This window comes from Sardina pilchardus, chromosome 9, assembly GCF_963854185.1.
Source record: "Sardina pilchardus chromosome 9, fSarPil1.1, whole genome shotgun sequence".
NCBI lineage: Eukaryota > Metazoa > Chordata > Actinopteri > Clupeiformes > Clupeidae > Sardina > Sardina pilchardus.
Genome location: NC_085002.1, coordinates 29,855,479 through 29,877,986, shown reverse-complemented (window position 1 = coordinate 29,877,986; position 22,508 = coordinate 29,855,479). Strand labels below are relative to the sequence as shown.

Here is a 22,508-nt window from a genome sequence, read left to right as displayed (position 1 = left end):
GCCACTACACTGTCACTTTCACTGTCTTTGGATTTTGGATAAACAAATGACAGTTCCAACTGCACGGTCTCGAAGTGTAACAAGCGACAATTCCAACTGTCAGGTCCCAAATTTATGGACGGTTGCAGAATGCCACATTCATGAAAAGCATTTAGAGATGACTGGCCACTTTAGCACCGCACACACAGAGTAGCCGAGTGTGACCTCACTTATACCAGAGACTGAAAATGGTGTTTGTCTTCTCTATCACCAAGTTCTTTATTCAGGCTGAACAACATATAGCCACAAAGTAGCTGAACATAGACACAGTAGCTGTTACTGTTAGGCCCATAGATATATATATATAGCTGTTACTGTTAGGCCGATATCATTTTGATCTGCAAGTGATGCTTAATTATTGCATGATCATTAAAAGCATTATTAAATGCTTAGCTGGAAGTATGTTTTTTCTGTTTACTACTATCATATTAAGATGGAGTAGGCTACCTGCAGCCATGTAATTGGGCCAGAGGTTTTCTACAGGAGTAGGCCTGTTTGAATGGATACTGCACTGTAGCACAAATAAATCACTATTATGACTAACACTACATACAATACTGCTTTCATGAGCAGAGCCATGCCTGCCACAGGTAGTGTGTTTTGGCTGCTAATACCGATGGAGACATATCAATAAACACCCGATCTGTTTCCATTCATAGGAGTGGTGTGTCTTTCATAAAATAATGCACCAGATCACTATCCAATTGCCAATTGCCTGCGTGTCCTGCTGTTTCCAATAATTTGCTTATTTTGGAGCTGATCTTCTGCTAGATAGGACTGACATCCCACTATTGTCTATTTAATTTCAATGTCTACGCTCCATTATGACCAAATCAGGCCAGAGGCTACACCACTGCACGAGCTCACCTGAAACCGCAGGACTCCTTTCATTACAAGCTCTATATATAGACCTGTGTTACTGAGGAGGTGGTTTGTTTAAACTGAAGTGAACTATTTAATTTAATATTTTGTTTGTAACTACAGGAGGTAGTCTAGTCTTTCCTCTCATTTAAATATTTGACACAGGGGCACTTGAGTAAACGCAGTGACGAACGCGTTTCATTTCCGAGCAGGCTCAACAGGCATGTCTTCAATCGTCCTCGAGGTGCTCGTGTGTGTAAGCTAACACTCCGTGCTCGGATTTCTTCCCTGTCCGAGATTTTACAAAATAAATAAATAATAAAATAAATCAATGTGTGGAGAATCCAGATATTTGGAGAGGACGAAACTATCGACCGCATCCGTAACAGTAGGCTACACAAAACGAACCCAACGAATCTGTAAATGTCAATCGAAAATATCACCAGACCAAATAGGCAAAATCCGGATACAGTAGGCTTACTAGGCTACATGCATCCTTCGCAGAGACAACCACAGACCCACAACAGTTAGACTAAGATGATTCTGATATGTGTTTTGTCCTATATTTATATATAGATGCACAGGGGGCTTTAATTGATGACTAGAGGAGACGTGGTCCTTGGGCCATTGTTTTGCTGACCCACGGGTGACCTGCCTGATGCCTCTCCCTGTGTCCACAGTTTTTAATACACTCTGGGTAAATATTGACCCTTTTCTAGTCCAGGCAAAGGGTCAGCATGTCTGTTGTACAAGCAGAGCATCTCCCCTCGGGGAACGCAAGCCTACGCTTATTAGATTAACAACTTGAAATTTCAAAAGTGTTTTGGCGCAAGCGTACTCAACGCTATGATGATTCAATACCTCAACGTGGGTTCTCTCATCTCTCTTCGCATCCAGCCGGGGACACAGCAATGTTTGTTATTGATTGAAGGTAGATACACTAAAAGACTCGATATAAAGCTCACAGCCCAGAGCATCCACTTGCCGTGATAACTGGATGACATAACACTGGACAATTCTTTAGTAAAGTGTATGCTGCCACTCTGTGGAAATGAAGAGGAATGTGTATGTCAGTGCTGCAGCGTTGTTAAAGGTAGGCTACGTCTTTCAAGTAAAAGATATCGAAAGTCATTTAGCAGTAATGATGCTGTTATAAAAGCATGTTATTAACACGATTCATATTGCCAAACTACTGTCTCAAAGCTGATTGATAGTAATTTTAGATGTTTAAATGAATTTAAACAATTATTTTATTGAGCAGATAAACGAATGTAACCCGCATTATCATGGAACCAGACACAATAATTCCCTCAAGCGCACATAGCTAAGGACACAAGCCTAGTACATAACAAGAATTTGCCTCTACAAACTTGGTAGACTTACTGAATATTTTTGCGTTTTCACATCAGTGGCATCATGTATGCCAGGCCACCATGTGGAGCTATAGGTGACTTAATGTATTTCTTTCAGGACCATGTTTTTTTTCCCCCTTTCAATGCACAAAATGAAAAGAACATATTTTAGCAAATGCATTATACGGGACAATTGGTTAAACTAATAAGACAAGATTTATTTAGGAAAAAAACATTACTTTGGACTGTCTTTGTAAATAAATCTTGCACTTACCAAAATAACAAAATATGCACTGTTGTTCATTGGTCATATAGGTTTAGTCAGTTTTTTTTTTCTTTCCAGATTTTATTTTATTTTTTCAGTGAATTTCTGTCAACGATTCCTGGGACACTGAAAGACCGGGCTGCACAAAACTTGGCGGGCTTGTAGCCCCACAAGGATGACACGGAACCATTGTTTTTCCGCTTTGATCTGTACCGGAAAGGAGGGTAGGCCAGACACAATTTTCTGTGAATATCTCGAGAACAGTAAGGCCTAGGATGAGCAAGGGGCCACACACACACACACACACACACACACACGCACACACACACATGCACACGCACACACACACTATGCACACACTCATTTTCATACGCAAAAAGTAGACAAATTGACAAGCGTGATTTATTTTGGCAGATAGAATGTGCAGAACTGGGCGGCGGTCATATTTTGTACCGCCCTGCGGTACATCAAGTCTCTTTATGACATGCTGTAGATTCAATACACCAAATAAGGCTTTTTGGACAAATAAAAAGTCCATATAGATCTATATGCTCCTCAGAGGAGATATGCAAGAGGAAATAATCCCTTGTAATATAGTAGACATATGTAAGTCACTTTGGACAACACAGTGTCTGCTAAATGAATACACGTAAAAGTAAATGTAAAATCAATTATTTGAACAATACCTCCATAGAATTCTCAAGGTAATGGTAATGATAACTGTGTCTGTATTTTTCTGTCTGTATTATCATTTGGTTTTTTTTTTAACAAATTAGAGTACACTGGAGGATGTGCTGGAATTCAAATATTTTGTTTCAGTGTCATCTTCTGTAGACTTCAGCATATAAAAAAACAATAATACAATACACAGTAATTATCTCTAATATACATTATTTAGTTCTAAGTCAGTTTTAAGAAAATTCTGATCATGGATATATTTTATTGGTTCACACAAATGGAACATTCCTTACAAAAATGTTCTGGAAGTATTTTGAAGTGTCAAAACTGCTCAATTCTAATTTAAATTCTTCTGCAAAAAGTAAAGAATTCAAATGAAAAAAAAAAAAAGACTCTAATGAGCATACCATATAATCTAATGGAGACCACTTTGAGTGCACATAAGACTCTGTGTAATCATGCCAAATTTCGACAGAGCTGGGTTATATCTTAGGGCAACTAAAAAAAATCCACCTCAGAATGCATTGCAAATACTTCAATTCTTGAGTAGGAATAATAGAACTGTTGATGTTTTTTTTTATATAAATTTCAACCATAATGTCATTTTCATGAAGAGCTTGCACATCAAGGAAAAAATACTGTGGTCAACGACAAAAGAACAGAACCAAAGGGTGCTGCCAAAGACGAGAAGATACTGAGATACAACTGAAACCACATTATGAGGAGTTTAAGATGTTGTCTGTTCTTCATCAAATGAGTGCAATGTCATATCGTTACACATGTCAGCATTGTTTTACAGACGCATATCTACAATATATGAATGCTTTATATTTTCTGACAAGAGTGCATTTGGGGTAGGTATTCCCAAATTGTCATTAAGTAGTACACAATTACATGTTAATATGTGCCAGTAAGTAGAAAAATAAAAAGTATGTATTTTTAATTACATAATGTACTGTATACGACGTGCTGTAATTCTAAACGTTTTCAAATTCAAATTCAAAACATTATTGAGCTGCAATTATATTTAGAGGCCAAACCCCTTTTCTGAACTTTAACACTGTTCCTCATATGAACACATTCACTCACATTTAAACATATATTCAACAAATAGATTCAGGACAAATCAATATATATAATTTTTTTTCATAAAGCTCAAATCCCATGTCAGAATGCAGTTCCCAACAGCCTTCTCAGCGCTGGCTGAGTGTTCATACTACCGGCAAACTTTACTGTGCAAGAAACGGGTGCCCCTCGGTTCATTTTGTCTTGGGCTGGTTCAAAGGGGAATCATCTGTGGTGTGTTCGAGTTCCCCACGTGACGGGGGGCTGCTCATCTGGGGTGTGTTCGAGGTCTCCACGAGACTGGGGGGGGCCTCTGTTGTCGTTCTGTTACTTGGACGCCTCAGGTGCTTCTGCGCCTTCTTCCTCTCACCCCTTCTCCCACTCTCTCTTTTGTCTGTCAGAAAAGAACGACAAATCAAACAACGAAAACGGAGCTTCCGAGCTTCCGATCAGAAGCCAGAAAGTCACGGGTAAGATTCCTGGCTGCCACCGATGTGCCCCTGAGCAAGTCTCAGCCCCGAGTTGCCAAAGGGGGACAATCCCTTTGGATAAGTGTCTTAGCTCAATGCATAAATAAATAAAACATTATGAGAACTAAGACACATTAAACACACAGGACTGAGTGACTCCACCTAGATATGCCCCATTTTTTCAGTTCCCATTCCCCCAGGCTAGTAGGATAATCTATCCAGTTCACTCCAAACTTCTCCGCAAAAGAAGTCTTTAAGGCCCTCAGTCTTTTCGGGCTTTGACAGGTTATGCTTTAACCAAAGCACCTTTTAAACGAAGGCATGCGAGTAGAGTCGCTCTTGCACAAACATTCCCAAACATTTTGTCTACATGTGTCCTACCAGCACTCCTTCCAAATATGGTTTGAGGTCTAGCCATAACTCAATCAGATTCCATGGCACAAATCAATTACAGCTGAAGCGAGCTTAACCTTAAAAAAAAGATAGCTTTCTTGGGCACTGGCATGTCAACCCGTTAAACCCAAATGCACTTCGGCTTAAATGCTTTCAGTTTGACATGCAGTTTGAAATTGACAGCAGACCTATTCGTGGGTGGCATTCTCTATCTGAGGAGTAGGGAAACAACACAAGGAAACTAGAGCCAGAAAAAAGCACAACAAACTCTCGGTAGGAGAGGGAGGGGAGGAGTATTCATTTCTCATCTTTTCCTCTTTAAAAAAGAACATAAAGAACATAATCTGTGTTTGTCTTTTTAAGGAGCCACAAGGTTATCATAAAAATGAAATAAACTCTAATGAAAAGCAGAGGGGGGCTGTGGAATGAAAGGGACACAGAGAGCTGCTGTTACCCTCAGCATGCCTCAGATAAAGGACTACCTGAAGAGCTGCTGTTCCCCTCAGCATGCCTCAGATATAGGACTACCTGAAGAGCTGCTGTTCCCCTCAGCATGCCTCAGATATAGGACTACCTGAAGATCTGCTGTTCCCCTCAGCATGCCTCAGATATAGGACTACCTGAGGTCAGCTCTTGGGACTGTGGACATCTGACTCTACCCTACTGAAACTTAATCACAAGACAGAACACACAAGCATCTACATGTATTCATTTTGCAGACACTGCTACCCAAAGTGACTAAATATCAACTATATTGCAAGTAATTACAGCAAGTTTAGGTTAAGTGCATTGCATAAGGGCACAACAGTGGAAGTTGGGAACTGAACCCACAACTTTTCAGGCTACTGCACACTAGTTCAGCTCCTTTACCACTACACTACCACTGTCCCATCTACTAAGCCTACCATCACAAGGATGGAGGACCCCAATAAGGCTACACAAAGCAGAGGACAAAAGAAGACAACATGCCGTTCTTCATCTGAAAACATGCAGTAGCTTATGCAATGTGTTGGTATGGTGGGTAACCTCATTCCCTGTCTGCACATGAAGTCCAGTGTGCAGTGATCACTCCAGTGTCATTACAATGAGCAGAATTTCATAGTGGCAGTATACTTCTGCTAGTTTAGTGGATTAATTTGGCATGCTTTTTAAAGATACTATAGATAATAAGCAAAATTGGGTGTTTAAAAGCAGAAAAAAACCCCATCTGAAGTAACACCGCTGCATAAACATATCCAATGCACACTTCAAATAGATTACTCCTGAATGAGTCTGTCCTCAGATCATTTGCATGTGTATTCTGCATCTATTAAAAAAGACAGACCTTGATTACAAAAGGGACGGAAGGGCAGAGTAAAATGAGACAACAAAACTCAGCTAACTGAGTTGGGTATTATACCCAGAAACCACATCAACTGTGCAGTAAAACTAATAGGACCGTCTATGAGTTAATCAAAACTGCACCAGAAATGGCTATGTAACTCTTCTTATGTGCAGTCTTCATATCATTCCATATAAGAGAGCCTTTATTAAATGATAAATGTTCCATTATGTTGCCATCTGTAGGCTACAAGGTATCACTGATTCAACGCTAATGGAGTAGGATGCTGCCAGAAAATGGAATAGTCTATTTGTCTGGTGAGATTCAGGACACATGTTAGGATTTGAGCTGTTTTGAAAAGGGGAACCGTTTATTCCACATGCTTTTCATTTGAATTGAATGTTTTGGTCACTGTAATTTCCTTATTTAAAATCAGTGTTTTAATCTTGTTATTAGAGAAGTCTGGTCGGAGGCCACTCTTGGATCGCCGCTTAAACAGATTGTGCTCCCCTAGCAACAGATGTAAAGTCAATCTGTGGCTATCATACAGTTCACCCTTGTTTGTGGACAGACAGTTAAAATCAATTACATCAACTGAAAAACAAGACATGTATCGTTTTGGACCAGGACCTGCAGAGTTAAAAGGTACCGCATAAGCCACCTAATAAGAAAAAATTGTTCAGTCTTTAACTAATTTAACGTATTTCCTGTGATGGCGTGTGTGCTTGGTCTACCTGAAAAAAAGAAAGAAAAACAGTTGGAAAGGGGTGAAGGAGCTGCGGCTGCCTAACATGGCGAGAACTTGAGCTGCACCAGAAACTGAATCAGATACTCATCTTCCCTTATTACATGGTCATGTACCAGTTTTTGAAAGTTACTGGCCTGCTGCTGGGACCAGCGTTCTGCACATCGTCTTTTCATCTACCCAAATAAATCTGTCAACAAATACTAAAACTAAATAATACATCTTTCGTCGCCCGTGCGGTTCTCCCTATATGCATCCCACTGGAGAGGTCTTAGGAGAGAGAAGCTTTTTAAAACCCATCCTGATTGATTACTTAATTGGATGTTGACATGGAGCTTGGCAACTTAGGCCACACTGTAAAACGTATCGCACTGGCGAGCTCCTTAAAACAGCACAGAGCTCTGCATTGCCCCTAATGGGACGGCGCTGTTGAGTGTGGTTGTAATGAGGGCCAGAGACTCTACTGTAGCTTTGGCTCTTACCTCAGCCCTGCTCCGCTCCTCATACACATCTAGTCTGTTTTTATTGCCTGACTTTTATTTTGAAGCCTTGTAAAAATGTCAACCAAAGATAAAACATCTTTTACTGTCAAGATTTTATGAGGATCTCGGTGGAATACAACTGGCTTTGATAAAATAACTGTAACACAAGCCATACTATAATAAGAAGAAACCATATGCATGATGCATATCGTTGAATACCATTAAGTCACTGAGAATTGTGGTATGGAAAAATATAAAAAATGTTCAAATTTCCAAGCAAGTTATAGAACACTATTAATGCCAAATATGTTATGGATGCATATACGGTAACTGCACATATATACTGTAATACACAGGCAGACTCTCTGACACAAGTTACTAAATCACTAAAGAGATTATACTAGTTTTTCAATTATCCATTCATCTGGACACATTTTGGCATACAGTATATCAGAACACATGATCAGTGCATCTTTTAATATAAAAATAGTTGTTGGTACATCCGTATGCAATTATGGATTGACAGCTGTTGGACTTACCACAATGATCGAAAAACAGCAAATGCCTTTTAAACATGTTCAACATGGCATCAATAAGCTGTTGACTTTTCAGCTTCTTAATTAATTTAATCATACTGCTACTGTACTTACTGACTGACATTGTTTGGTTTATTTACTAATTGACCCCCCTTCTCTTCCATAAGATCTTGGTTTCACCCATAAGACAAAAACATGTGCATGTCTTCATCTCAGATCCCACCTGCTCAGAGATGTGAAGTTAAATCTGGCAATACCACATCTTACTTTGACTTTTACTATATTTAGGCCATACTTTAGGACATTCTAATAGTGTTAGGGTAATACTTAGGAAATCAAAATCAAAATCTGGTTTTATGACTACCACTGCAGTTTATTATCAGTTTGTAAAAGTTAGGCATAGTCGGAGGTAACGTTCCCTGATCGATGTGATTGGTTAGGCTGGACCAATTAATTTAAAAGTTAGCTTAATAAGTTATGATTGGAAACATTCCCCAATCGTGAGAGGCCAGACTATTAGGCTGTGCCTCCCATGAAAGATCTGATCAAATTACTGTATACTTTTCAGTTGGGTTTAGCAGAATATAGGCCTACTTGTTATCTTTGCCCAGAACAACACCTGACTGGTGTTTTCCCTGCTATTTTGTACATAGTTTGCAGGTTACACACATGCATGTAACATAGTCCTACTGTATGTGTAGCATTGCAGATGCAACAATGCTCTGTATCCAAATGAGCGCTCAAGTTCAAATTCGCTCATCTAATGCACTACATGTTGAGGTGTTGCTATGCCTACAGTACTTAATCAAGCCCGTAGAAAGAAAACCAAGAGATAGCTAGATAGGGTAGATAGTCACTGCAGACAGGGTGGCCTGTATTGTGCAAACTGAACACAACGCAACTGTTTCAAATGTTTTTACCAGCTTGTGATGTGCTGACTTCTTTGGAAATGTAAGATTATGATTTCTTGACAAAAAAAAGCACTGTCTGTTCACAAGCATACTGGCAGTATGCTCCCCAGTCACCGCTGATGTCTACTTGTACAGGACAGCCTGTCTCAGGACAGGCTCTGACACAAGAAAAGGCATTGTGCAAAAATACAGTGTGTAGGGATACCAGATTCTAGCGGTTAGTTATATATTTCATCAAATGTGTAATTACTGTATGGTCTTAAAAGCGTGAAAGAGATGCCAAACAAGAGTCACACAGACATAAAGTATAAACCGTAAAAATAAACATTTAGATGTCCACAAATTCTTTTGGGGAAGATGTGCTAAAAAACCCAGACAATTATAAAAAAGTCCCGACAATTTTATATTTAAATATAAATGAAAAAAAAAAACTTGACAAACAAAAAAGAAAAGATGTGTAGCAAAGCATGTTTGTCTCCTATCCCATCAGTTCCTTTGTCAATCACTACCCAAAAGGCTTGGGTTACCCCATCATCTGAAAGCAATAAGGATGGATATGAAAATTATCAAAAGAGACATAAAGTAATCTGGGCGAGCTGAGAGGAATGCCAGAGAATGCCATGTGGATTTTTCCTCACAGATGGGTGTTATTAGGGACTGCTGATGGCTGCTCCAAGTCGGAGTGAAGGAGATCATGTTTCTCTCTCTTATAATGCCACTGGACATTGGATCTGCCAATGATAATGATAATTGCAGCAAACAAATGATTTCCAGTGTAGCATCAAGTGGAAAAAAAACGAAAGCCGCTTAAACAGAAACTATCTCTGGATTGACTAGCGGAGGAAGCCGTCGTGCATTCCGATGTTTACTGTTTTTTGTTTTTTCCATGTCATGTGCAAACCATGGAACGACAAACAGCTACTATGGGTATTGTTTTCGAGTAAATAACATCTAAACCAGGATATGCAACATAATTTAAAAATGATGGTTCTAAAACAGAAGTCTGGAGAGGGGCGATCTCAAGTGCACTAAATAGTCAGAAACAAGACATATCTAGTTATCACAGTTTGCTTTGTTTGTTAACAAGTGGCTTTTTGTACATTCCTCTTCAGTGATACCTACCACAGAAAAATAAGGCCCGTCTTGTCTGTCTATGTTCACGGTTTTCGGTGCTTGAGGACCTGAATAAAACTTCACATCTCCACTTACAGTATATTTCCAGTATCTTCAATAGCAAGCACATGTTGGTTTGATTTCTAGTAGAAGGCCAATTATGGTGCGATAGTGCTCTAGGTGAACTCTGTACAAATTGATGCGTTCACTTTCCAAGACAGTAAGCGTCTGAGCCAAGAACGCACTGAAGCTGTGCATGTGGGTGGGAGAGATCACAGACTAAACAAGGTCTGTTGGGGTTTGATTCCAGCTTGTGGCCGAGATAAAAGGAGAACAGGTCAGTCAGTCAGGCACTTCCACCCCCCACCCCACCCACACCATTCCCCAGCTCACCTTTGGGACACCTCTTCCTCATGCGACATCTCCTGCTCTCCTTGGAGGGGGGGCAGAGCGAGGACAGCTCTTCAGGCACTTTCCAGGACAGCACGCGGGTCCTCGTCTGATGGCCCCACCGGACCCCGCAGCTCAGTCCGTTGTGCTGACAGGGACTCCACTCACCCCAGTACCCGAAGGGGCTGAGCAGGCAACCCTCTGGAAAACAAGAAGAGTTGATATCAGACTGCTGTTAGACTGTAGGGTAAACACAAACAGAAACCTCACACGTCCACCTCTCAATGTGGAAAAGATCCGTTGAAAAAAATGAGGGACTGTGGGGTGGGGTGGGGGAACCAATTTTCCAGAATCATTCATTAACGCTTGTTTAGGGAACAAAAGGTTATAATTTCAGCCATGCGTGTTCACTGGTGTCTGTCACCGACACTTGTATGTACGCTATGGGTGCTGTTTCTAATCTTAAGCCTGTGGCATACCAGGCTCCACAGGCTGTGCTCATGCAGTCTGCTAACATGCTGTGTGAACAAATGAGTGAAAAAGCTAAGCACCAAGGCTACACACTATAATCTGGTCTCATATTGCTACGTTCATACAAGAAAACATCTTGACCTAATAAACGCAAATCAACAAACAGTCTGGTTACTGAAAGTATGGTTCAGCAGCATACTGTTTCCCACGCCTGTTAGGCTATATACAAGAGGCCAAAAGGTACAGTATATAGTACATACTATAGTCATATAGAATTGACAGATGCAGTAATTCCTAGCTAAGGTATCATCTGTACTTTAGCTTGAATGTATAGCATCTGCTAAAAAAATAATAAACGTATGTATGTACACATACAGTATATGTAGGCTATATGAAGAACCACTCACTAGTTTATAACCAATTTTATTCATGTCTTCTCTATCTTCAAGTATTTTGTTCCATGGAAATGATGGCTTAGGCGAAAGATTTTTGGTTGAGGTGTGCACATCCACAGAAACAATAATCCAGGTGCTGGACAAAAGTGGTAGACAATGTGATTGATTGGTCCAACTCCGCACACTGGGTATAAGCTCCAAAATACACTTTTTATTTTAATACATAAAAGGCAACGTTTCGATCCTCCAGTGGGATCTTCCTCAGGCCTGAGGAGCTTATACCCAGTGTGCGGACCAATCAATCACATTAGGCGAAAGGTTTACCCGGAAGGCTCAGGGTGGTTTACATCATCCATTCATTCATGACCATGAGCCAGTAGGCTCAGGTGGCTCACGCCTCTCTTCAAAGTGTTGCATCTGATTCACCTCTCTGTTGCTTTCAACATGCTAACTCTGATGTTGGATCATGAACGGGGACCTACGCCAAAGACTGCTTACTGTTCCTGCGACTGGCATCTTTATCTCTGATTGCTATCTTCATTGTTCATCTTCATCTGTCATTGTATCTTACTGTATTCAGGATTAAACTATTGACCCTATCTCTGTCTACTGAAGCTTGTTGAGTCGTTCTAGTAGAAATGACTGTACCTTCCAATAGCTGGGAAATAGCTGGTGATAGACTAAAAAAAAGTAAAAAAAAAAATATATAATAATAATAATAATAATAATAATAATAATATTATAGTATTTTGCATTTATTTATTATTTATGATTATTTCCCAATGTATTATATGGCCGTTATTTCCCAACGTATTATATTGGCATTAAAAGTAATAATTCAACATTTCACCACTGAAAGAAATGAAGCTACACTGCTTTGGTGGATAGCTAGTGACATCTTCAGCTTCATGGCAAGCAAACTATATTTTAAGACTGAGGGGTTGTGAGAAGTTGACAACAATAACATCAAGACATCTTTCAACTGGTATATGGCAATGCAAACTACATTCACAAAAATGGTGGTGAACACAAAGTTGGTGCTGTATATTAGATGTTTCTGTTGTGGAACGTGTGGAACTTATCATGGCTATGGACATATACTGACTGTACCATTTGTAGCAGTAGTCTAATATACTGTTATCTGTCAGTCAAGTTCACTCAACGTTAACTAATGTGATTTCATTCTCAGATGACTCCAAGCCACCCCTATCAGGGATTTCTAAGGGCACATCGCGAGAACAGAGCCCATTCTTCATTCTTCAGAAATCACGAAGATCCTTCCTCCCCAGCTGGCCTCAGCCAGGGCGCTATATTGCTGCTGCTCTTAGCAGGGCTTCCTCCCCATCTTCCCCCGCTCATCACCTTGGAGACTTGAGCGAGAGCGAGAGCGAGAGTGGTGAGCCGTTTGTGGATATGTTTGGGCTTAGTGATGACGCAATGTCTCGCTTCACCCCGGACGAGGCAGAAGACCTGGAGATGGTGACTGGGGCGAGGAAGCTGTAACCCTTGACAGCAGCCCCCAGACTATCTTGAGCCTCTTCCCAGAGCACCACAGCAGTTGACTGACAGTGCCCTGTCAACACAAAGGAGTTCTCTCTGGCTAGTGGAGCCATTTTAGCCGAAGCTGTGCTCCTTCCCCCAAGACCTGTACAGTAGCTACAAAACTTTACGCAATTCTTTTCTTGGCTGTAATTTGATAGATTAGAATCTGCTTGTCCGAATCTCTTGTATTCGAATACCTCGTATAGTTTTTTGGGCCGAGCAAAAGCAGCATAGCACAACACTGTCCGACTGGCTGCAAGCATGTGGCTAGGTGAACTATGCAAGTTTTTTTTTTAGCTTAATTTGCCTTAACTAATCAGCTTCGGAGTCATTGGAATGGTTATTTGACTTCAGTTGAATGACGGCTGTCTCGCTTCCCCCTAGCGCCTCTGAAGGGAAACAAGTTTTGTGCCACCCGGGCCGGTGGCACTGACAAAGAGAAAGTCTCCAGCCTCGCGATCATGCTCATGAAAAGGCAGACTGACCGATTGAGGAGTGTTTTAAGTACGCTAAAGCTGTAGGGGAAGCTCTGCAGGGAAATCTGTAAAGTGTAAAACAAGCGAAAAAAAGAAAAGCGAAAGTGAAACCGGCGATGAAATTGCCAAACCTGTATAGTTTCCCTTTAAATGGGTATGCAAGATTGAATGTTTGAATGGTTCACGTCATATGCAGCATGGGCGTCAAGAGCGAATTATGTTGACAGCGATGACATGTGAGCAGCTTGAGCAGCTTTGACGCTTTATTCTCTTTTGGTCTGAACACACAGTTAGTACACACACCACTGCCTGCGTGCATTAACGCCGCCTTCAGCTGTGCGGTAGTACCTCTCCTGTGCCAGCGAGCAACCAACACATCTGGGCTGGCGGCTGCGCCACAGCCAGACACAAACACTTGTCAGAATTCTGCTTTTGAGGCGCTGTCAGCCTGCATTCCCAACTAATACCATGTGCAGCACGTGCATGAAGGGGTCTCATGTGTAAATGCATGGCGCCTAAGGTAACGTGTCTCTGGCAGGGCTCCATCGAGAGCTAATTAAGTCAGCAAGCTGCCGCCGCTCTTAAGTTGTTATCGCGGACCTGCTGCGGCCAACCATTAGAGCTGTGAGTGTTCTGCTTGTGCTCCAGTGACTGTCATAGTAAAGGCTTGTCCGTTGTCGCCAATGAGGAGCTGTGCTAGACGTGCTCCCATTGGTTAACACTGAAAGAACTCGACCTAAAGTTTAAATAAAGTTATGAATATGATCTCTGAAGGAGAACATAAGACTACTTTCTCAGAGTGTCGTCCTACATAGACATTGACAAATCCCTGAAAGTGGTGGTTGGAGATGGTTGGTTCAAATCGATGACATCATCAGAGAATGACTTCCCATTGGCTAACGTCTCATGTTCATATATTCATAACCTTACATTCAGGCATGAGAGACCTCTGAACGTCTTGACTGGCCAATCAGAACAGAGTATTCCACATGACATGGCGGACATGGAAAGAGGATGAAATAGTAAGGTTCGGTGGGGTGGTGGTAGTGTAGTGGATCAGAAGCTGGACTACAGTAATTTCCCGCATATAAGCCGCATTGTGTATAAGCCGCAGGACAGTGTTTTATGCAAGTTAAAAGAAACAAAACCATATTAACTGCCCCCCTGTATTAGCCTCATAGCGGAAGAAATTTTGCAAAATCAATGTATAAGCCACGGCTAATAGTCGGGAAATTACGGTAGCATGCAGTATCAGTTGTGGTTCAATTCCCAGCTTCCACCATTGTGGAACAGTGTGCTAACACGCACAGTGAACAGTGTGCTAAATAAATACATGTACATGTCAGCGTGAAACTCACCAATGCAATCTGTTAGGTGTGGGAAAGTGCCTTCGGGACAGCTGCTGAAGCACTTGCCCTTGAACAGCTGAAATCCAGCTTTGCATTTAGTGCAGAAGTCTTTGCTGAAGCATCGCTCGCACTCCTGTGCTTTGCATTCTGGGGGGAAGGAAAGAAAAACCAGAGCATTGACACATTCAGGGGGACCACCCTAAGCATAGGCCTACTGCCATTATCTACAAAGCATCTTGTGCGTGTGAGAATGCATCAAACACCAATGGTGGCCAAGGGGCAGCAAGGGTTAGCCATGCTCACAACAAAGCGCATTCCTGCCCAAGCCACAGCAGTGATTCGGTGAACTCACTCATGCAGCGGTTCATGTCCTTCCCACGCATGCCGAAGTGGCCTGCTGGGCAGGAGTGGAGACAGGAGCCGTGGTGGCTCATGCCCTGCCTCTCCAGGAACAGGAAGAGCTTCTCTGGGCAGCGCAGGCAGCCATTTTCCCTGGAGCACTCAAGACAGTTCTTGCAGTCCTGAGGGTTGTCTTTTGCTGCTGGACAAAGAAGGTCAAGGTCAAGATCAAGGTCAAGGTCACTTTTTTTTTTTTTTTAATCCCCAAGGGGCAATTGGCTAGCAATTAGTAATGGAGAGGGGGGTATCTTGGGTCAGCAATAACTGACTGGTGAGACGATTACATACAGTAGGTGAGACGATTACAAGGTTGACACTTTGTAGTCTATAGTGGCTACCAGAGTGGTAGATAAAACAGAGTGGCGACACTCCCATAACCGTGGAAAAAAATGGCAGCGCTTTCCCATGCCAGATTCCGCATTATGGGAGTTTTGGAACTATAGACCTCTAAAGTACAAAAAAGCTACCATCTTTGCCCAAATAAGGAGATCCGGTATCTTGAGATCTTTTCTATGGGAAAATAACATGGGGATCTTGAATTTTCGCACCTGTTCAACTCTCGCTGGGACGAAGAAATTGGAAATTGGAATTTCCCTCACTAATCAAAAAAAAGGATATACTATATACTAAAATGCAGTCGTTTTGCGCTACACAGTTTTGTCCTCTGTCTTCGAGTGCATACTGTGATTTTCAGTAGGTGAAGATGGCACACATTGATCTTTGCTACCCCAGAGCTAACTTACAATGCAACTTGTCATAGGCAGTTAGCCTCAATTAATACCCAGATCTCCGTGTATGGGCAAAGATGGGCAGCATTGGTTCCTTTTTGTAGGCAAACTTCAGAGGTCCATTAACAGCCAATCTCTTGGTCAGTAGTCAATGAGTTAATCATTGATTACACTTTCCAGCATCCAGAAATACATCCCAGCCATTCAGCACAGGTTTTTTGGAACTTTTGATCGCGTGGCGGTGACATCAAAGGGTCACAACTCTCTCTTTCTATATGGCTCTAGTGGCTCCTACATAGTGTCACCACCCTGTGGGACCCGCACCAGCCCCGCCCTTTCGCATCAGTATTTCTGTATTCCTGCAGGGGTGTGCTGCTGTGCACAGGTGGGCCGTGTTGTCCTGATGAGCCATATATAATATACTGTAATGGGATATAATGATGGTTTCAAGACATGGACGAACTCCCTCTCCTTTTGGCTGTTGTTACGTTATGGTACGTTTTGTTTTGTTGGAACATTTGTACATACTCCCTTAGACACCAGCATGCACTACACTTTACTTTTTAGCTTCAATATACTGCCTTTTTCTATAATTATTTAAGAAATATTTGTATCTATTCGATACTTTTGCATGGACCACCCTAATGTTTCATATAGGCTATAAGCCAGGATGTGTGACAATAATGTTTGAAGGATTTGTTGGCTCAAGTAAAACACATTTCCTTAAGATGGAGAAGAATTAAAATGCTCCACAAATAGGTATTGACAAGAGTGCACTGTGTGTTGCCGTGCACATCAGTACCAACATTTTTAACTAGCAAGCATTGGATGTACAATGGATTTTATTGAGCGCCGCAACAAAAAAGAACTGAATCGTAATCTGCAGAGTTTAATGCTGGTGTGTTGGGTTATATTGAAAACAATGAAATCTAACATAATCGAGCGTTAGAAGCGGAGTGCATTGCACTCATGTTGGTGCCAATGTGTGGAGTGCTTAATGTTTTCAAAGGTCATCATTAGGCACAATAAAAGATTAACTGACTGAACTAATCTGAAACACCCGCTACATCAATTGTTTCATTCATCATGGGGACACTCTGCCATAACTAAAGAATTTCATAAAGTTCTAAAATAGACAGAGGGTCACAAGAATATGTCCAAAGATGATATCTTTCACTAACTATCTTATTGGGTTTACTTGCAGAGGAAATTAATCAGATTATTTTATGACAAAATTCTGTTCAAACAAAGAAATAAAACGCAGGCTTGTATGTATCTTACTGTAACAGCACACAACAGTTTACCATACTGCACTGTAAACACATTTGATAACCACATAAGATAACCAAATCTGACATGATACCCATTAGATAGAATTGCCTTGAGGGTATTAAAGTTTGGTTGTAGTTCAGATATAAAGCAATGCCAAACCACAGAGTTCTAAGGAACACCAACAATGTGAAAAAAACAAATGGTCAATCCAAGGTCGCAAAGCATGCATTGTTTTGTTGTTGTTGTTGTTGTTGCTGCTGTTGTTGTTGTTGTTTTATGTAGTTTTTTTGACAAAAATAGAAATTCCTTAATTTGTCAATGATTAGCCATCTTTTTTCATTTTTAATCATATATTTTTACTAGCAAAATGATTGTCCCAGAATGTGTTGCCTTTATTTGTATCTTATAAGGTAAGATAATCATTATAAATGATAAACTTAGACAATTTTAACTGCTACCAGTTTATATTACTATCAGATGGGTGCAGGTAAAATTTTAGAACCTCTGTATAACCTATACTATCTATGGTTGGACCAGCATGCTTCAGGTGTATGTATACCTGCAAGTTAACATCAAACAGGTATCTTACATGTTGCCTTCATTACTTTAGGATGCAGCCAGGTCCATGACAAAATCAGCTAAGCTACCAGCCTTATCAGTATCACTTAGCCTATACTGCTAATTTAAAAAGTGCTCTCTGCTAATATTGTTCTAACTATGTTTTATCAGCCATTCTGAGGTCATAGCTAGATCCAAATAATGAGCTGACTTCATTCAGTTGCTCTTTGATGTAAAAAATTATGACTTTTTAAAGACATCCATCCCATATGTGTGTGAGTGTGTGTGTATGTGTGTGTGTGTGTGTGTGTGTGTGTGTGTGTGTGTGTGTGTGTGTGTGTGTGTGTGTGTTTCTGTGTGTGTGTGTATGTACAGCCCTGTCAAATGAACGTATATCAAAAGGGGGTAGCTATTAAACCCAGGACAAAGTTGACGACTCACTCACTCACAGGAGAGCATTATAAAATATCACCACTCCTCTTGAGAGAGACAACTTAAACGTTCCCATAATGTGGTCACCATAAAGCTGCCTTACAAAGTTAACCCAGCTGCTGGAAGAGTTATACCTGTTGTCCCAACCACAGGTTAACTGACTCATGAAAACATACTGATGAATGGTGTGTATGTAAGTTTTCTCTCACACAATGAAATGAAAAACACATCACAAAAAGCTTCATCCAAGAATTCCATTCGGGTACAATACAACGTAGAGAATTCTTTCAAACAGCTGAAGTAAATATATTTCTTTCTTAAACTACAGTATGCTTAAGTGCAACTGTGCAGTGCAACCACAAACCTCAGTATGCTTAGCAAATCCACTACCCTGTCCCTTATGCCCAGCTTTGGAACATGCAGAGTTCCCCAGCAGTGGAATATGTTCCTTATGCACACGCTGTATCTGACAGGGGTTCAGCAGGAGAAGGTGAACGAGACGGGGGCCATTAATTTATTCTATCTTCTCTCTTTTCTCCGCTCCCCCCAGAGTATCCAAGGCCACGGAGGGGTCTTGGGCATGTGTTTCTGATCACCGTCTTGCCGTTTATAAAGGAAATAAGGGGAGACAATCCAACCTCCGAGAGTTAGACCGCAACCTCACAGCTGAACTTGCAACAGGGAAGAGCAACCTGGGAAGGAAACCTTAAGGCCGTCTACAGTATGTATTTTGGCTCTCTGATGTCTTACACACCAAAGCACAGATAATGTCAGTTTAGGTATTGGGTTGAGTTACAGTGGTTCGATACACAGAGCTACTCAGCTGATTAAGCCAATTAGAAACAATATGATGTCTTTCCACCGGAGGCTGCACCCTCTGTCCTAAGTCAAGTCCTTTATCATAGAAAAAAACAGCAGTGCCAAACTATTACAGTGCACTGATGAAACCTAAATGCCCCTAAAAATGATTTTTAAAAATATCTTAAAATAGTGTTTCAAAACTCAGGCCTAATCACTTGTAAAATAGCCGTAGGAAGTTGCCGTTGAGGTATAACCCGCCCTCAAAAAAAAATAAATGAAAAAGAGCTGCTTTGCTACAGACTGTAGAACACAAATAGATATTCCTGTTCCTATTTACAGGAGTTCAGAGCTCTTTCTACAGACTCCTGTTTATGTTTATAGTTTGCTGCAAAGATGCACAGTTATTTCAATATTGCACTTCTCAACTGTAGGGGGTCCTCCAGAACAGGTCTTCTTTATTGTAGTCAATCTTGCGTCATTATTTTGTTGTTATTGGGGTTATGGGGAGTTAACAACATTTTCCATGAAATCAAGGATTAGTTTATTCATTCTATTTGATCCAGCTATCTGAGACTGCTGACTGCTGAGTGAGTTGGTTTCTAATGCATTACACACACACTGCTCAGTGTCATAGCTGCTCCTTAATGGCCATCATCAACTAAATTTGTTTGTGTTCCATATCGGCCTTAGTGTGCTCTGAAGCATAACAAAGCTGTATTTCATGTAACACATACACTGTAGGTAAATAATTATGCTGACCAAAAACAGTGTGGTGAGATTGAACCGTGATAGTCTGAACAGACTGACATCAAAGTTATTCTTCACTGACAAAAAAAAGCCGTCACAACAATCCCAATGTTGTGTACACTAAAATCCTGACACAAGTGTAAGTTTTAAAAAACGAAATCTTGCAGAAATATTCTGATGCTTATATCTGCACTAGATTGCGTCACAGCGACTCATGATGGCAACTAATACAGAACAGGCACCACATATCATGGCATCTGACTTCAATCCCAAGATTTAACACCATACTTCCTTCCTATGGAAATCTGTTTCATATGAATGCAACCATCCAGATACAGTTATATTTATCATGGCGCTACTCAGGTACAGAGGAGCCATAGTTTAGGCCATGTGAAAACATGTGAAGTCAATTATTCACATCATGGAAGGGGCAAGTTTGCGCTCCATCTTGAGCCCTTCCATCTTTCGCTACGATGAGAAAAGTCATTTTATGTTGTCTCAACCACTGGTCTGGGCTTTCTGAGGAAGTTCACTTAAACCTCTAGGGTAGTGATTCAGGAAGGTGGTAATATGTTGAAGTAGTAAAGATGATCATAATCCCAGCAATGAAACTGCACGTCTAGTACAACAAACTGGTAGAAGCTCACAGTGTTTCTTACAGTGATTGAATTCTCTAGATTCTGCAATCCCCTGATACAGAGCTCATTTGAGTTGAAAGTTGCATTTGGTACAAAGATCGTGTCATGAGAATTGAAACTGATAAATGCAATCCCAAATGACTTTAATTTCATGTCTGATGGCATGGAAAGATGACTCAAAACCAAGATGAACAAGTCTGGTGCTCTTGCTCTTCCTAGTCTTTGGCACTACAAAACAGTTCCGATAGATTATTACAACAGTTTGCAAAAACTAAGTGAATAGGCAACAATTTACAATTATAGTTGTTCCTTTCAAAGTCTCATGATATGTAATATAAGCAACCCTGTAGGATAACATAAATTAAATTATGGAGAACATTTTACTGTACAAATAAACATAATGTTTTGCACTAGCTTTACCATGACAGAGGCTTTGTAACAGCCATAATTAGGGGTGGAGACCACTAAAAGCCCACCATACAATATCACCATGATACTTGTGCCACAAAATGATTAATTTCAGTCTTCTGGGGATTTGCCATCTATTGCTCATTGTGATAGCATGTATTACAATGTATTGCAACTGATTTCCATGTTGTCTTCCAACAAGACAGAGGGGAAACAAATACATTTAAACAGATCCAGCTTATTTAGACGAAGTGAGACCATCGTTTCTCCCATGCCCAATGGTCAGTGAGAGGCATAGCAATCTGGGAGTGATAATAACGCCTCCAGTAAGTGCAGGGAAATGTCCTAATTTGAGGCTTAGCCTACGGCAGTCTATACCCTGTTGTTTGACAGAGGTGCAAGGTTGAGTCTGTAGCTGTCAGCTGTGAACTTTGACTTATTGTGGCATCGCGCTGTGAGATTGTAACCACAACCAGCTGCCCCAAAGCCCTCTATGCGGTTTACAGCCTATCTCTTCAATTAAAGCTCCACTGAAATGTCTTCAAAACAGTAGCGAGAAAATAGCTAACTTCATCTAAAAAAAAAAAAAAAATTGCGCTGCACGAGCTGATATTTTTCTTACCCTGCTTATGTCTACAAAGCTTCACATCTCTCCTCTCTAATTGTGTATCCTATTCGAAATACTGCGCAGTCCGTCTTTTTACTTTGTCTCAAAGCTCCACCGTTAGACCTGCGGATGGAATTGGCATAGGTAGTAACCTGCAGTAGCCTACAGTTAAGTTGTATTATCACTCTCAGATAAGCGTAACGCGGCACACAACTATCATTTCGATATGATGTCCATATGCATGCAATTCACATATAAACGTTGGTCTGTGTTGGGGTTAACTATTTAGGGCAATTCGCCTAGAATAAGAATTCAAAACTAGTTGCTACACCAAAATCCAAGAAGCCGTTCAAGAGAAGTCGTAGTGTATAAACAAATATTAATACTCACCTCTAGGTTTTCTTGTTGTCGAACTCAACATAAAACTGTTACAAACCAAGATTAGAAGGGCAAATAGTCGCAAAGGCATCTGTGCTAACGACAGCCACCTCAGTGCAGGTTCCGTGACATCTGAACGGTCTGTGATGTGCGCAAAAAAAAAAAAAAAAAAAAAAAAACGAATGGAGAGCGAACCCAGAATCAGGAGGTGGGGAACTGTTGCTTTCCCGCACTAAAGTGGGGGGTGTGGGGTGAATCAGTATTTCGACAGTTGCTCCAGAACTGCAATAAAACGAGTCGCTTTCAGCCTGTGTCGGTGTTATTATTCTTAACCCTATAATGACTCTGTCACCTAAAGAGTCTGTAGCCTAATGTCAATTAGCCTATACACCACCAGGTCAGTACAATTAGACTATTTTGATCAGCTAAATCACATGATGAACGTTTCTGTAGGCGAAGGGCCTACTTTCAGCAGTTGAAAATCATTAAGACTGTTTATGCTTTGAAATAATATTTCATTTTTGCTTATTTCATTCATCTTGCTGATATGTCAAAACAAATTTGCCAAAACAATTGTACTATTGTAGAGTGAGCTGAAACACTGTCATTACAACAGATGTTTATTCTGATAAACCCTACAGACTACTGTTTAGATGGGGGAAAAGAATAAGATGAGGACCAGATAG

General features: G+C 40.8%; 1 protein-coding gene across 2 annotated transcripts; it reads right to left on the bottom strand.

Annotated features, from left to right (window-relative positions):
* Positions 1–3,505: 3,505 nt before the first annotated feature.
* Positions 3,506–21,946, bottom strand: rspo4 (R-spondin 4). Of its 2 annotated transcripts, none has more exons than XM_062545147.1 (5): positions 21,835–21,946; positions 15,207–15,395; positions 14,864–15,001; positions 10,625–10,822; positions 3,506–4,654 (listed from the first exon to the last, which is right to left on the bottom strand). In XM_062545147.1, the coding sequence occupies exons 1-5, from the start codon at positions 21,911–21,913 to the stop codon at positions 4,455–4,457; spliced, it is 804 nt and encodes a 267-aa protein (XP_062401131.1). In that variant the 5' UTR covers positions 21,914–21,946; the 3' UTR covers positions 3,506–4,454. The 2 variants fall into 2 exon arrangements, with proteins under 2 accessions (XP_062401131.1, XP_062401132.1); XM_062545148.1 differs by having other exon boundaries at positions 15,207–15,392; positions 21,835–21,923.
* Positions 21,947–22,508: the final 562 nt, after the last annotated feature.